The sequence below is a fragment of the Macaca nemestrina genome, chromosome 4 (assembly GCF_043159975.1).
Source record: "Macaca nemestrina isolate mMacNem1 chromosome 4, mMacNem.hap1, whole genome shotgun sequence".
Taxonomy (NCBI): Eukaryota; Metazoa; Chordata; class Mammalia; order Primates; family Cercopithecidae; genus Macaca; species Macaca nemestrina.
Window position 1 is genome coordinate 176552924 of NC_092128.1, and position 14159 is coordinate 176567082.

Sequence of the window (14159 nt, forward strand, 5' to 3'; positions counted from 1 at the left end):
ACAGGTACTTCCCAAAATATTCTCTTTCTCCATATGCTTATGTGGTTATAAAGCAAAAAGACTTCATCTGAATAAGTCTTAGGCAGCTATTAGAACGGTTGTATTTTGATAAAGATGTCTTAAGACTAAGGTCATACTTCCTGTGGGTCTGAAATGGACTCTCTCCTGAAAGGATGGCTACTCAGTGTCAGTCATTTAGGAGAAAAGGTTGATCTTTAGATGGAAAACAAAAAACTAAGGCCTGGAAGATAATTTGACTCCAGCAGAAGAGGAAACACTTCTTTCCACATCTAGACCCTGAAGACAGTGGATACATTTGTCAGTTGGTCTCTTTCAGTTATAAGTAACAGAAAAAAAATCTCAAACTGGCTTAAATAATGAGGAGGATTCTGTGGCTCATGGAACTAGAGGATCAGCGTTACCATGGGTGTTACGGTCTGAGTGATTATGTCTCCTCAAAACTCTTACATTGGGGTACTATATTAGTCCATTTTCACACTGCTGTAAAAACATTACCTGAGCTGGGCGCAGTGGCTCACGCCTGTAATCCCAACACTTTGGGAGGACGACAAGGGCGGATCACGACGTCAGGAGTTCGAGACCACCCTGGCCAACATGGTGAAACTGTCGCCACTAAAAATAAAAAATTGGCTGGGTGTGGTGGCAGGCACCTGTATAGTCCCAGCTACTCAGGAAGCTGAGGCAGGAGAATCGCTTGAACCCGGGGGACGCAGGAAGTTGCAGTGAGCCAATATCGCGCCACTGTACTCCAGCCTGGAAGATTTGTTTTTCGGTTTTTTTTTTGAGACAGGGTCTTACTCTTGCCTATGCTGGAGTGCAGTGGTGTGATCAGGGCTCACTACAGCCTTGGCCTCCTGGGCTCAAGCGATCCTCCCACCTCAGGCTCCCAGGTAGCTAGGACTACAGGAATGTGCTACCACACCTGGCTTTTTTCTTTTTCTTTTTTTTTTTTTGTAGAGACAGAGTTTCACCATGTTTCCTGGGCTGGTCTCAAACTCCTGGGCTCAAGCAATCCTCCTGCCTTGGTCTCTCAAAATGTTGGGATTACAGGCATGAACCACTGTGCCTGGCCAATCAAAAAGATTTAAAAAAAAATGCATTTAGCATTTAGGGCTGGGTGCGGTGTCTCACGCCTGTAATTCCAGCACTTTGGGAGGCTGAGGTGGGTGGATTACCTGAGGTCAGGAGCTCGAGACCAGCCTGACCAACATGGAGAAACCCCATCTCTACTAAAAATACAAAATTAGCCGGGCGTGGTGGCGCATGCCTGTAATCCCACCTACTTGGGAGGCTGAGGCAGGGGAATCTCTTGAACCCAGGAGGCAGAGGTTGTGGTGAGCCAAGATTGCACCATTGCACTCCAGCCTGGGCAACAAGAGAAAAACTCTGTCACAAAAAAAAATTAGGTGCCTAGCCCAAAATATTATTACCATTATAACGAAGGACCATTGAATAATCATTATAATAACTTTATTAACATAGACAACATTTACAAACATAAAGTGCACTGTGCTGAAATTAAAAATGTACTGATATTTTCTGGTAACCTTACCTTCTCATTGACCAGTATGGAAAATGGTTTTGTTCATCTACATTGCTGTAATGCAGTTAAGCCTCTTACATCTAATTTCTACTTTTTTTTTTGAGATGGAGTCTTGCTGTGTCACCCAGGCTGGAGTGCAGTGGCGCGATCTCGGCTCACTGCCAGCTCCACCTCTTGGGTTCACACCATTCTGCTAGCCTCCCCAGCATCTGGGACTACAGGCGCACGCCGCCACACCTGGCTAATTTTTTTTTGTATTTTTAGTAGAGACGGGTTTCACTGTGTTAGCCAGGATGGTCTTGAGCTCCTGTCCTCATGATCTGCCCGCCTCGGCCTCCCAAACTGCTGGGATTACAGGCATGAGCTACTGCGCCCGGCCTCTAATTCCCACTTTTAACAAAAGTCACAAAACTACTGCCTTCTAAAATGTTTTTGGAACTATAGCTCTTATTAAGCAACATTCCATACTGTTCACAATTTTATTTACAGTGATGCTATCATTGTAGAAGTCAAATGACAACTCATTCAATAAAATAATCACATACTATGCCAATTAATGCTGCAGCATCTAAGCTAAAGGCCCAAAATTTCTTTCTTTTTTTTTTTTTTTTTTTTTTGTTGAGACAGAGTCTCGCTTTGTTGCCCAGGCTGGAGTGCAGTGGCCGGATCTCAGCTCACTGCAAGCTCCGCCTCCCGAGTTCACACCATTCTCCTGCCTCAGCCTCCCGTGGCTCACCTGCCACCTCGCCCAGCTAGTTTTTTGTATTTTTTAGTAGAGACGGGGTTTCACCGTGTTAGCCAGGATGGTCTCAATCTCCTGACCTCATGATATGCCTGCCTGGGCCTCCCAAAGTGCTGGGATTACAGGTGTGAGCCACCGCGCCCGGCCCTTTGAAGGTGTAGTTTTGTTTGTTGTTTTAACTATCACACATTGTACAAAATAACACGTGCTTCCAAAATGCAGGTGGTGAGTACCTCACTTCTGAACCACTTCTGTAACACAGGACTCTGGATTAAAGAAGGAAACACACCGGCCTCTTTGACCACACTTCACATTCTTCTAGTTGCCAATTCTGTGTGACAAAAGCAATTATCCAAACCTAAAACGTCAGATTTTCTGAAAGCAGATGAGACACAACTATCTCATTAGTATTAACCTCATCATTTGCCAAAGATGCAGATGCAGGAAATTCAGACATCTCGTCTTTGTTTATCAAAGGGTCACTAAGACAGGAAATTTGGTCCATGAGGCAATTAAGTTAGAATCGTCATATGGCTACAAAGCCACTGGGAAGTCTGATTCAAGACATAGGGAGGTTTAGGGTAGATTTTATGGAAATCTAACATTTCAATCTCTGATAAAAGATGAAGCTAGAAGTGAAATTTTACATTGCCACTGAGCCCACGGATTTTTATCACCTCCTGAAAGGTGAGAAATACACTCACACTTTTTAAAAAGTGAACACTGTGGATAAAGCCCGTCACTACTAAAAATACAAAATTAGCTGGGCATGGTGGCGCATGCTTATAATCCCAGCTACTGGGGAGGTTGAGGCAGAAGAATCGCTTGAACCCAGGAGGCGGAGGTTGCAGTGAGCCGAGATTGTGCTATTGCACTCCAGCCCAGGCAATGAGAGTGAAACTCCATTTCAAAAAAAAAAAAGTGGACACTGTACTGGCATGGTGGCTCACGCCTGTAATCCTGGTACTTTGGGAGGCTAAGGCGGGTGGATCACCTGAGGTCAGGAGTTCGAGACCAGTCTGGCCAAAATGGTGAAACCTCATCTCTACTAAAAAAAATATAAAAATTAGCTGGTGGCAGGCACCTCTGATCTCAGCTACTTAGGGGGCTGAGGTAGGAGAATCACTTGAACCCAGGAGGCAGAGGTTGCAGTGAGCCAAGATTGCACTATTGCAATCCAGCCTGGGCAACAAGAGTGAAACTCCATCTCAAAAAAAAAAAAAAAAAGTGGACACTGGAGTTTATTTCTAGAATTGCTAAATCACCTAGCTTCACTGATTTCTGCTGCCAATAAACCATCAAGTTAGACAGGAAAAAGTAGAATCTGCATGGTTGGTATGTTTTTCATTCAGTACCCACAGAGAAGGCCCTCATAAAAAGAAAAGTGCAGTAATTCCAGTAGGCTAATTTCCACCCATATGGAGAGTGTCGCAAAAGTCTTGGAACAGTTTTGAGCCTTAATAAGCTCAGGGGTATAAATCCAGCAAACGTGTTTAAAAAAATCATCTGGAGGTTTAATTGGTTAAATTTCATTACACTTAAGTTTTGTGACTTTTGATAACATATTTTTCGGTTTCCCTGTTGTTAAGTACCTATGTTTGAAAATGGCAACAGTGACTGCTTTTAAGTTAGTTATTACAGCTCAAAACTGCACTAAAACTTTTGGAATTCGTGTATGATTCCTAAGAAACCTGATCCTAGCTCATTTCACTAGATGACTGACACTTTAACACTGGAATGAACTAAATTATTTTCTTTAGTAGGTTATTTTATTTTCTTGCTATATCCTCAGGACAAACCTGATCGGTGTCTCACTCACACATCATTGGGTATGTGATTAGTTTTGTGAAAAGTACAATGGCACAGTTCTTAATATAGCAATAAATCTCATTTTCCATGTTAAGTGTCAGTGGAACTAAGAATGATTTATGACAGTAAACATCAAAATGATCGTATTTTAATAAATTTCCACAGATTCATCCAGTTTAAAAAACCTTTCTTGATTTCAGGTGTTTTCTCTCCTTCTCCTTGATCAAGGTTATTTGGGTTTCCATCTGTGACTTCTTTTGTTTTTATAAAGGTCTCATATATTTTCTGGGCTCTGACAATTTCTTTCTGAGCATCAAAATGGACTTTTTGCCTGGTCAGGATGGGAACAATTAAATTAAAATCATTAATTCGCTTGTTTAATTTTCTGATGTTTTCTTGAAACTGCTCACAAACATGTTTCCACTGTTTCTGTTCAGTTGGTGTCATTGGATTCCCAAGTTTTTTCCTAGACACTAAAATTGCCTCTCTGAGTTGCTCAATAGTATCGCTGATTTCCTTTTGCATAAGGATCCATTCTGGTTGGTATCCGTTATCGATCAGTATTCGGTTCAGGTTGTGAGTCATGGGATCGATGTAAGAACAGTCAGAAAACTTTTTCAGAGGTTTTCCTTTCCCACTGAGATTGTCAAAGTCTCCTTTTGCCATGGATTCTTGAATGAGGTCCTCCACTAAACGCTCTATAGCCTGAGTTATCTTTTGCTGTTTGCTCTGTTTTATATTTTTAACAGTTATACTATCAGGAAAATACTGGCTTTGTAGTTTCTGCTTTTGATATTCCATCACTTGTTCAGTAGCACGGTCTGCCCTAAATTGCCTATATTGCTTCTCTCGTTGAGTTGGAGTCCCAAAACCAATACCTTCAAAACTTAAATAATGCCGGTGTTGGGGTGTTTTATATTTGAATTTTTCTACATCTTCTTCTTCTTCACCTTTATTCTGACTCGCATTTGCTTGTTCTATCACATGGGAGAGCACCTTTCTATAAGCTTTTTCAATCCTTATAAATGTTGCAGAATCAGCCGTATTAGAGCCACCGTCAGGATGATATTGCTTGGCAAGCTTATGAAAAGATTCCCTGACTTCATCTGCAGAGCAGCCTTCTTCCACGTTCAGCAGCCTATAATATTCTCTGATCTTCTTTTTGGATTTATGGGTTGACATCATTCTATTTCTAATGATACCAATATATGGAAGCATTTTCACTTGATTAGGAATCACTGTAGCCTTTATCAGGTGAGATCTTAAGATATGAGCCATCATCACGTACGTTGTATTCATTATTGTACCCAGAGTTCTTCCTAGCAATGATCTATAAAACGACAACAAATATAGGTTGAACAAAGTTGTATTATCAGTTAATTTCTTATTTTCAACAATAAGGTATAAGATACGGCATGAATTTACAAGTACAACAAGGGGCAGTTCTTTTGAATGCTGCTGTCAACTTTTCCTTTTTTCCCCCCCTTTTTTTTCCTTTTGAGACAGAGTCTCTCTGTCTCCCAGGCTGGAGTGCAGTGGTGCCTCCGCCTCCAGGGTTCAAGCGCAACCTCCACCTCCAGAGTCACGCCCAGCTAATTTTTTTGTATTTTTAGTAGAGAAGGGTTTTCACCATGTTGGCCAGGCTGCTCTGGATATCCTGACATGGTGATCCACCCGCTTGGCCTCCCAGAGATTACCGGCATGAGCCATCGCGCCTAGTTTTTTTTTTTTTTTTTTTTTTTTTTGAGACAGGGTCTTGCTCTGTTGCCCGTGCTGGAGTGCAGTGGCACAATCATGGCTCACTGCAGCATCAACCTCCTGGGCTGAAGCGATCCTCCCACCTCTACCTCTCATGTTGCTGGGACTACAGGCGTGCACCACCACACCTGGCTAATTTCTGTATTTTTGTAGGGATGGGGTTTCGTCATGTTGCCCATCCTGGTTTCCAACTCCTGAGCTCAAACAATCTGCCAGCCTCTGCCTACCAAAGTGCTGGGATTATGGAGGTGAGCCACTGTGCCCGGCCACATTCTTTTTTTTCTTTTTTTGAGATGGAGTCTCACTCTGTTGCCCAGGCTGGAGTGCAACGGCACGATCTCGGCTCACTGCAACCTCCGCCTCCCAGGTTCAAGCGATTCTTCCGCCTCAGCTCCTGAGTAGCTGGGATTACAGGTGTGCAACACCACCCCTGGCTAATTTTTGTATATTTAGTAGAGATGGGGTTTCAACATATTGGCCAGGCTGGCCTCGAATTCCTGACATAAGGTGATCTGCCTGCCTCAGGCTCCCAAAACGCTGGGATTACAAGGGTGAGCCACCACACCCGGCCTGGCTGCATTCTTTTTTTTTTTTTTTTTTGAGACGGACTCTTGCTCTGTCGCCCAGGCTAGAGTGCAGTAGTGTGACGGCTCACTGCAAACTCCGCCTCCCAGGTTCAAGCGATTCTCCTGCCTCAGCCTCCTGAGTAGCTGGGATTACAGGCGCCCACCACCACGTCCGTCTAATTTTTGTATTTTTAGTAGAGACGGGGTTTCACCATGTTGGTCAAGCTGGTCTCGAACTCCCGACCTTGTGATCCTCCCGCCTCGCCTGCCCAAAGTGCTGGGATTACAGGGGTGAGCCACCGCGCCAGGCACCAGCTGCATTGTTATAGCTATATTTCACTGATGTGGGCAGAAAAATGGAAGTTGATGAAGTTTAGTGTTAATATATTGTGGGGCCAGGCACGGTGGCACATGCCGGTAATCCCAGTACTTTGGGAGGCCGAGGCGGGCGGATCACCTGAGATCAGGAGTTCGAAATCAGCCTGGTCAACATGGCAAAACCCTGTTTCTACTAAAAATACAAAAATTAACTGGGCGCTTGCAGTCCCAACTACTCGGGAGGCTGAGGCAAGAGAATCGCTTGAACCCGGGAGGTGAAGGTTGCAGTGAGCCGAGATCGTGCCACTACACTCCAGCCTGGGCAACAGAGCAAGACTCTGTCTCACAAAAAAAAAAAAAAAAAGAAAAGAAAATATATAGATAGATAGATAGATAGACAGACAGATAGATATAATCTGGATTCTACCCCTCACTAACCATATATTTTACTAGCGGAAAATTCTTAGAGATCATCTAATCCAATCTTTTCGTTTAATGACAAAACATAGGTCCGGAAGGTTAAGCAATTTAACCAAGTCCCATAACAAGGTGTAAGCAAAATGGTTAGGGGTGGGCACTGTAAAAAAGGAGGCTTGCTTAACTGTCTATACCTCCAGCCGATTATAAACTGCACCGAGAGTCTGCATCATCTCAAGGAGTCTTCTCATAAGACGACTTATGGACAAGGTAGGTACCTGGTCTGACACTGGATTGAATAGAATCAAGTGTCCAAAAGACTTTAAGCTCCACAGCTCGCTAGGAAGGAGCCATCTGCCAGAGGCCAGAAAAACCACGATGAACTGTGAGGCCTCCCAACACGTTTGCTGCTATTGCAATAACATGGTCTCGAAGAGGAGAAAGACTTGTACACTGACAATGGCCAAAAAACACTGGAAGTGGCTTAATTGGAATTGGGATATATAAACGCTAAAACGGAGCTCCTAAGACCCCCTATTTTCTAGACAATCGGGGCCAACGGTCTGGGAGCCCGCTGCGAAGGTGGTTATCATGGCAAGGGAGGTCGGTCCTGCCCCGCCCCCTCCTCACCTGCGCAGCCCTTGGGTAGGGGTTCCGCGGCTCCCGCGCCCATGCCGCGTCTCTGCGCATGCGTGCGCGGCCCGCCCGTCACTCCCGGTGCCGTGCAGCGCGCGGTCTCCAGCTGGTGCCTCCGCCAGGCTAGGCCATCTGCCACTTTACCCTGAGGGGCTCAGCGGGTACGGAAGGCAGAATCGTACCTGATTGGGACAGGTGACCTTACCAGGGAAACGGACAATCTTTCGTCAAACGAACTTTACCCCGGAGAACCCATGCAGGGCACCTCAGGACGCTTCGTCCCGGCCTCGGACGACCAGCTCCGCCTCCGTCCCCGCCCCGAGCGGAGGTGGTCGGCCGATTGGGATTGTGGGAGATGTAGTTTGCTAGAAGAGGCGATGTGCGCCTGCGCCTCTCGGGAGGGACTTAGGGAGCGTCGAAAATGATGCAAAGACCGAGTTGGCGGCGTGGGGAGCTGTGGCTCAGAGGGCGAAGGTAACTTTTTGGGGGCTGGGGAAGGCAAGACTGTTTCCCCGGAACGGGACCTGAACAGGTTTCTTCGGAGTCACAGAAGGAGCCATGATATATGAGGCTTAAAACCTGCCCTTTTATTAATTCAAGTACTGTTGAGGAGCTGGCGACAGGCCAGAGGACAAAATCAAAATAGGGATCTTCTGGCTTCGAGTTTTCAACCACTGAGGTGGGGACTGAACATTTCCCCTCTCTGTACAGGAAGCAAGTTTTTTTAAAAAGGATAAAAAGAAAGGAAAAGGCAGAGGCTTGGGAGTTTTTTGTTTGTTTGTTTGTTTTGAGACGGAGTCTCACTCTGTCGCCCAGGCTGGAGTGCAGGGGCCCGATCTCAGCTCACTGCAAGCTCCGCCTCCCGGGTTTACGCCATTCTCCTGCCTCAGCCTGGCGAGTAGCTGGGACTACAGGCGCCGCCACCACGCCCGGCTAGTTTTTTGTATTTTTTAGTAGAGACACGGTTTCACCGTGTTAGCCAGGATGGTCTCGATCTCCTGACCTCGTGATCCGCCCGTCTCGACCTCCCAGAGTGCTGGGATTACAGGCGTGAGCCACCGCGCCCGGCCTGAGGCTTGGGAGTTTTCAGATCTGGGTTGAAAATCTTGTTTCTTCTGCTTGCACCTTAGGCAAGATACCTGCAAAATGAGAGTTGCAATAAATAGTAAACTATAGTAAATGGTATGGCATTGTGCTAAGTGCTTTATGTATATTCTCATTTCCTTTTTTTTTTTTTTCTTTTTTTTTTTTGAGACAGTCTTGCTCTGTCTCCCAGGCTGGACTGTGGTGGCGCGATCTCGGCTCACTGCGACCTGCACCTCCCGGGTTTAAGCGATTCTCCTGCCTCAGCCTCCCAAGTAGCTGGGATTACAGGCTTTCACAACCATGCCCGGCTAACTTTTTTGTATTTTTAGCGGAGACCAGGTTTCACCATTTGGCCAGGCTGGTCTCGAACTCCTGAGCTAAGGTGATCTGCCTGCCTCGGCCTTTCAAAGTGCTGGAATTACAGGCATTCATTTAATCTTTACAACAGCCCTCTAAGATAAATGCTGTTATTTTCCCTATTTTACATATAATGAAATAATAATTGTATCAAGTTCATTGACTTTTTTAGGGGGAGAAATTACACAATGTATGTAAACCACTTGGCACTGTGCCTCGCACATTAAGCAATATTTTTTGTTATGACTGTGTCTCCTAAAAGGAGCCAGGAATAGGTATTAGCCTTCTCAGCTTCCGCATCATAAACATTATAATCATTTATTGCCATCTATGTAGGAGCACAGAAAAAGATACAGTATAAACTCTGATTCAGAGGGCTTTAGTTATAAGAAAACAATCAACAAAATGCCTCATGTGAAAGAAAATAGGATTTCTGGCTGGGCGCGGTGGCTCACGCCTGTAATCCCAGCACTTTGGGAGGCCGAGACAGCGGATCACAAGGTCAGGAGATCGAGACCATCCTGGCTAACACGGTGAAACCCCGTCTCTATTAAAAATACAAAAAATTAGCTGGGCGTGGTGCCGAGCGCCTGTAGTCCCAGCTACTCGGGAGGTTGAGGCAGGAGAATGGCGTGAACCCGGGAGGCGGAGCTTGCAGTGAGCCGAGATTGTGCCACTGCACTCCAGCCTGGGCGACAAAGCAAGACTCCGTCAAAAAAAAAAAAAAAAAAAAAAAAGCAGGATTTCTGTACAAGTTAACTCTTCTAGGCAGCATCTTAAACAGCATAAAATAAAAACAGGCCAGGTGAAGTGGCTCATGCTTGTACTCCCAGTGTGGACAACATAGTGAGACTCCATCTGTACAAAACTTTTAAGAAGATTAGCCAGGTGTGATGGTGTCTGCCTGTAATCCCAGCTACACAGGAGGCTGAGGTGGGAGGATCACTTGAGCCCAGGAGTTGGAGGCTGCAGTGAGCCATGATTGTACCATTGCTCTCCAAACTAAGCAACAGAGTGAGACCTGGCCACTAAAAAATTTTTAAAAAGAAAAATAAGGCCAGGCACAGTGGCTCATGCCTGTAGTCTCAGCACTTTGGGAGGCTGAGGCAGGCGGATCACCTGAGGTCGGGAGTTTGAGACCAGCCTCACCAACATGGAGAAACCCCGTCTCTCTAAAAATACAAAAAATTAGCTGGGCATGGTGGCACATGCCTGTAACCCCAGGTACTCGGGAGGCTGAGGCAGGAGAATCGCTTGAACCCAGGAGGCGGAGGTTGCAGTGAGCCGAGATCGTGCCACTGCACTTCAGCCTGGGTGACAGAGTGAGACTCCGTCTCAAAAAAAAACAAAAAAAAAAGAATGACATGGTTCGGTAGATACAGCCACGGAAAGGTAGTCACTATGTTTTGTGAATAAATAGGTATTGCTAAACTATGTTCAAGAAGCGATGGACCAATTTGCACCACCAACATATTTGGGAATGTCTGTTACTCCACACTCTTGGGAACACACAGTAGTCTCTTTTTAATCTTTGCAGTCTAATAGGTGTATATCAACACACACACTTAAGATTCCTTTATTGTAATTATTGGCTGGGTGCGGTGGCTTACACCTGTAATCCCAGCACTTTGGGAGGCTGAGGCGGGCAGATCACCTGAGGTCAGGAGTTCGAGACCAGCCTGGCCAACATGGTGAAACCCCATCTCTACTAAAAAGACAAAAATTAGCCGGGTGTGGTGGTGGGCACCTGTAATCTCAGCTACTTGGGAGGCTGAAGCAGGAGGATCATTTGAACCCAGGAGGCAGATGTTGCAGTAAGCTGAGATCACTCCATCGCACTCCAGCCGGGATAACAAGAGCAAGACTCCGTCTCAAAAAAAAAAAAAAAAAAAAAGATTTCTTTATTGTAATTACTAAGGTAGTAAGGAATTACTGCTCTCCATCCTTCTAGTCCACAAAGCTGGTGGGATAAACACTGGTTATTTTGATGATGCATTTGCACAAGGAGGTGGGTAAATCAAGATGGTGTTCACACAGCTGTCTCCCTCCAGATGACCTGGTCACTTCTCCACTCTTTGGGCTGAATTGTGCCCCGCATATTGAAGCCCTAACCCCCAGTACTTTAGAATGTGACCGCATTTGGAGATGTTATTTAAAGAGGTGATTAAGTTAAAATGAGGCTGTTAAGGTGGGTGATAATCCAATCTGACTGGCGTCCTTATAAAAGGAGGAAATTTGGCTGCAGAGAGACACCAGGGTTGTGCACGCGCGGAGCAAAGTCCCTGTGAGGACACAGGGAGAAGGCAGCCATCTGCCTGCCAAGGAGAGGCCTCAGGAGAAACCCACCCTGCAGACACCTTGATCTTGGACTTCCAGTCTCCAGGACTATGGGAGAATAACGGTCTGTTGTTGAAGCCCCAGTCTGTGGTGCTTTGTCACATCAGCCCCACCAAACCAACACAGCAGGTATCTTTGATCCTTATACGTCCCTTCAGTAGGTCCCAGGGATTTGTGTTACCCAAACTGTTTCCTCCCAGATGGAAAACTCTGAAAGCAGGCAGAAGCTTTCCCCCTCATTTTCCTCTTGCTGAATACACCCTGCCCCGAAGGACCAGCTCTGGGCTGCTGCCTCCTGCTTTCCTCTTTCGGAGTCATTCTGCCACTGTGGAGATTTGGATTTGGGTGAGCTGTGCTGGGGGTGGGATGTGGGGCAGAGCCTCCTCATCCGAAGAAAGACAGGAATTTCTGATTCTGGGATTTCGGGTGTGCTGAAGGGTGCTTGTGCGGATGGCACGGACTCTTCTCTCTTCTTGCTGTAGTTGGCCTCTAAGAGAAACGCACCAGAAGCTCGTTCTCCGCTCTTTGAGACAGGCTTCTTCAAGCTTCGTGGCGTCTCTCTCTCTTCTGGGTCCCCCTACTGCACAGCCTACTCATACCCATGTCCTTGGCTGGCTCCGCCCTTCTCACGCGATTGGTGCTCTCAGATTCCATGCCTCTACGTTATGTTCATGATCTACTCTCTCTTGCCAACACCAATGCCTAAACCTCCTCCTCGAAGCTAATGATTGACCCCGGAGTGGTGTCACAGTGTTGAATACAGGAATCCCTCAAGGTGTACAAGAAGTCCCACCTCCCCTCTGAGCATCATCCCTCCCTCATTTTGCAAAAGAAAGGCACACCTCTCACTTACCCCAGACTGTTAACACCTTCCAGGCAGCAAAGGCGCAATTGAAAAGGTTGATTTACTGTGGGTGCTGAAGAAGGGAAATTAATCCTTTACAGATTGGATGGTTTGGCCAGGTGTAATGGTTCACACCTGTAATTTCAGAACTTTGGGAGGTTAAAGGGGGAGGATTGCTTGAGTTTAGGAGTTGGAGAGCAGCCTGGACAACACAGTGAGACCCTAACTCTATAAAATACAAAAATTAGCCAGGCATGGTGGCACAAGCCTGTAGTCCCAGCTACTCAGGAGGCCGAGGTGGGGGTTGCAGTGAGCCAAGATCGCGTCACTGCACTAAAGCCTGGGCAACAGAGTGAGACTCCCTCTCAAAAAAAAATTGCATGGTTTCCAATAATTGGTTTTCAACAAAAGTAAAGGAGGATCTAATAGACTCCTCAACTGAATATTTCATTTAAAATGATTTTCAATGGTATATTTTCCTGGTGCATGTAATTGAAGCTTTCAAGGAGTTGAGTGATACTGTTATAACAACTATTTTTTTTTTTTCCTGTGACTTTCTGGAGTTTGGTGATGTAGGAAATTTAAAATGCTGTTTGGGGCCAGGCGCAGTGGCTCACACCTGTAATCTCAGCACTTTGGGAGGTTGAAGTGGGCGGATCACCTGAGGTCAGGAGTTCGAGACCAGCCTGGCCAACGTGGTGAAACCCTGTCTCTACTGAAAATATAAAAATATAAAAATTAGCTGGGAGGCCGGGCATGGTGGCTCATGCTTGTAATCCCAGCACTTTGGGAGGACAAGGCGGGCGGATCACATGAGGTCGGGAGTTCGAGACCAGCCTGACCAACGTGGAGAAACCCCATCTCTACTAAAAATACAAAAATTAGTTGGGTGTGGTGGTGCGTGCCTGTAATCCCAGCTACTTGGGAGGCTGAGGCAGAGAACTGCTTGAACCCAGGAGGCAGAGGTTGCAGTGAGCTGAGATGGCACCACTGCACTCCAGCCTTGGTGACAGAGTGAGACTCTGCCTCAAAAAAAAAAAAATTGTTGTTGAGGTTTCAGTGTCCATAGATATTTCAATTCATGAAACTTTTGTTTTATAAAGCAAAATCAACTTGTAATATTAAAATCTTCACATCTTTATTGCAATGCTCAGAATACAGGTGGGCTTAGGAGTTAGCTTCTTAAATAAGGTTACACATGAGGACGAGGCAGGTGGATCACCTGAGGTCAGGAGTTGGAGACCAGCCAGGCCAACATGGTGAAACACTGTCTCTACTAAAAATACAAAAATCAGCCAGGAGTGGTGGCCCTTGCCCGTAATCCCAGCTACTCTGGAAGCTGAGGCAGGAGAACCACTTGAACCCAGAAGGCGGAGGTTGCATTGAGCTGGGATCGCACCACTGCACTCCAGCCTGAGTGACTGAAGTGGGGTTTCACTATGTTGGCCAGGATGGTCTTGATCTCATGAACTGGTGATCTGCCTGCCTCGGCCTCCCAAAGTGCTGGGATTACAGGCGTAAGCCACCAAGGCCAGCTAGTCTTTTTTTTTTTTTGAGAAAATGTCTCACTCAGGCTGGAGTACAGTTGTGCGATCACAGCTCTCTGAAGCTTCGACCTCCTGAGTTCAAGGAATCCTCCTACCTCAGCCTTCCAAGTAGCTGGGACTACAGGTGTGTGCCACCATGCCCAATTTTTCTATTTTATTTGTAGTGATGGGGGTCTCA

The 14159-nt window shown here is 46.0% G+C and overlaps 1 protein-coding gene across 6 annotated transcripts; it reads right to left on the minus strand.

Annotated features, from left to right (window-relative positions):
- Positions 1-1474: 1474 nt before the first annotated feature.
- Positions 1475-8108, minus strand: LOC105472694 (DnaJ heat shock protein family (Hsp40) member C28). 6 transcript variants are annotated; one of them, XM_011726189.3, is made up of 2 exons: positions 8016-8108; positions 1475-5445 (listed from the first exon to the last, which is right to left on the minus strand). In XM_011726189.3, exon 2 carries the CDS (start codon positions 5412-5414, stop codon positions 4248-4250), a length of 1167 nt encoding a protein of 388 aa, XP_011724491.2. In that variant the 5' UTR covers positions 5415-5445; positions 8016-8108; the 3' UTR covers positions 1475-4247. The 6 variants fall into 6 exon arrangements, with proteins under 6 accessions (XP_011724491.2, XP_011724490.2, XP_011724488.2 ...); XM_011726188.3 differs by having other exon boundaries at positions 7993-8108; XM_011726186.3 differs by having other exon boundaries at positions 7805-8090.
- Between the last annotated feature and the right edge of the window lie 6051 nt (positions 8109-14159).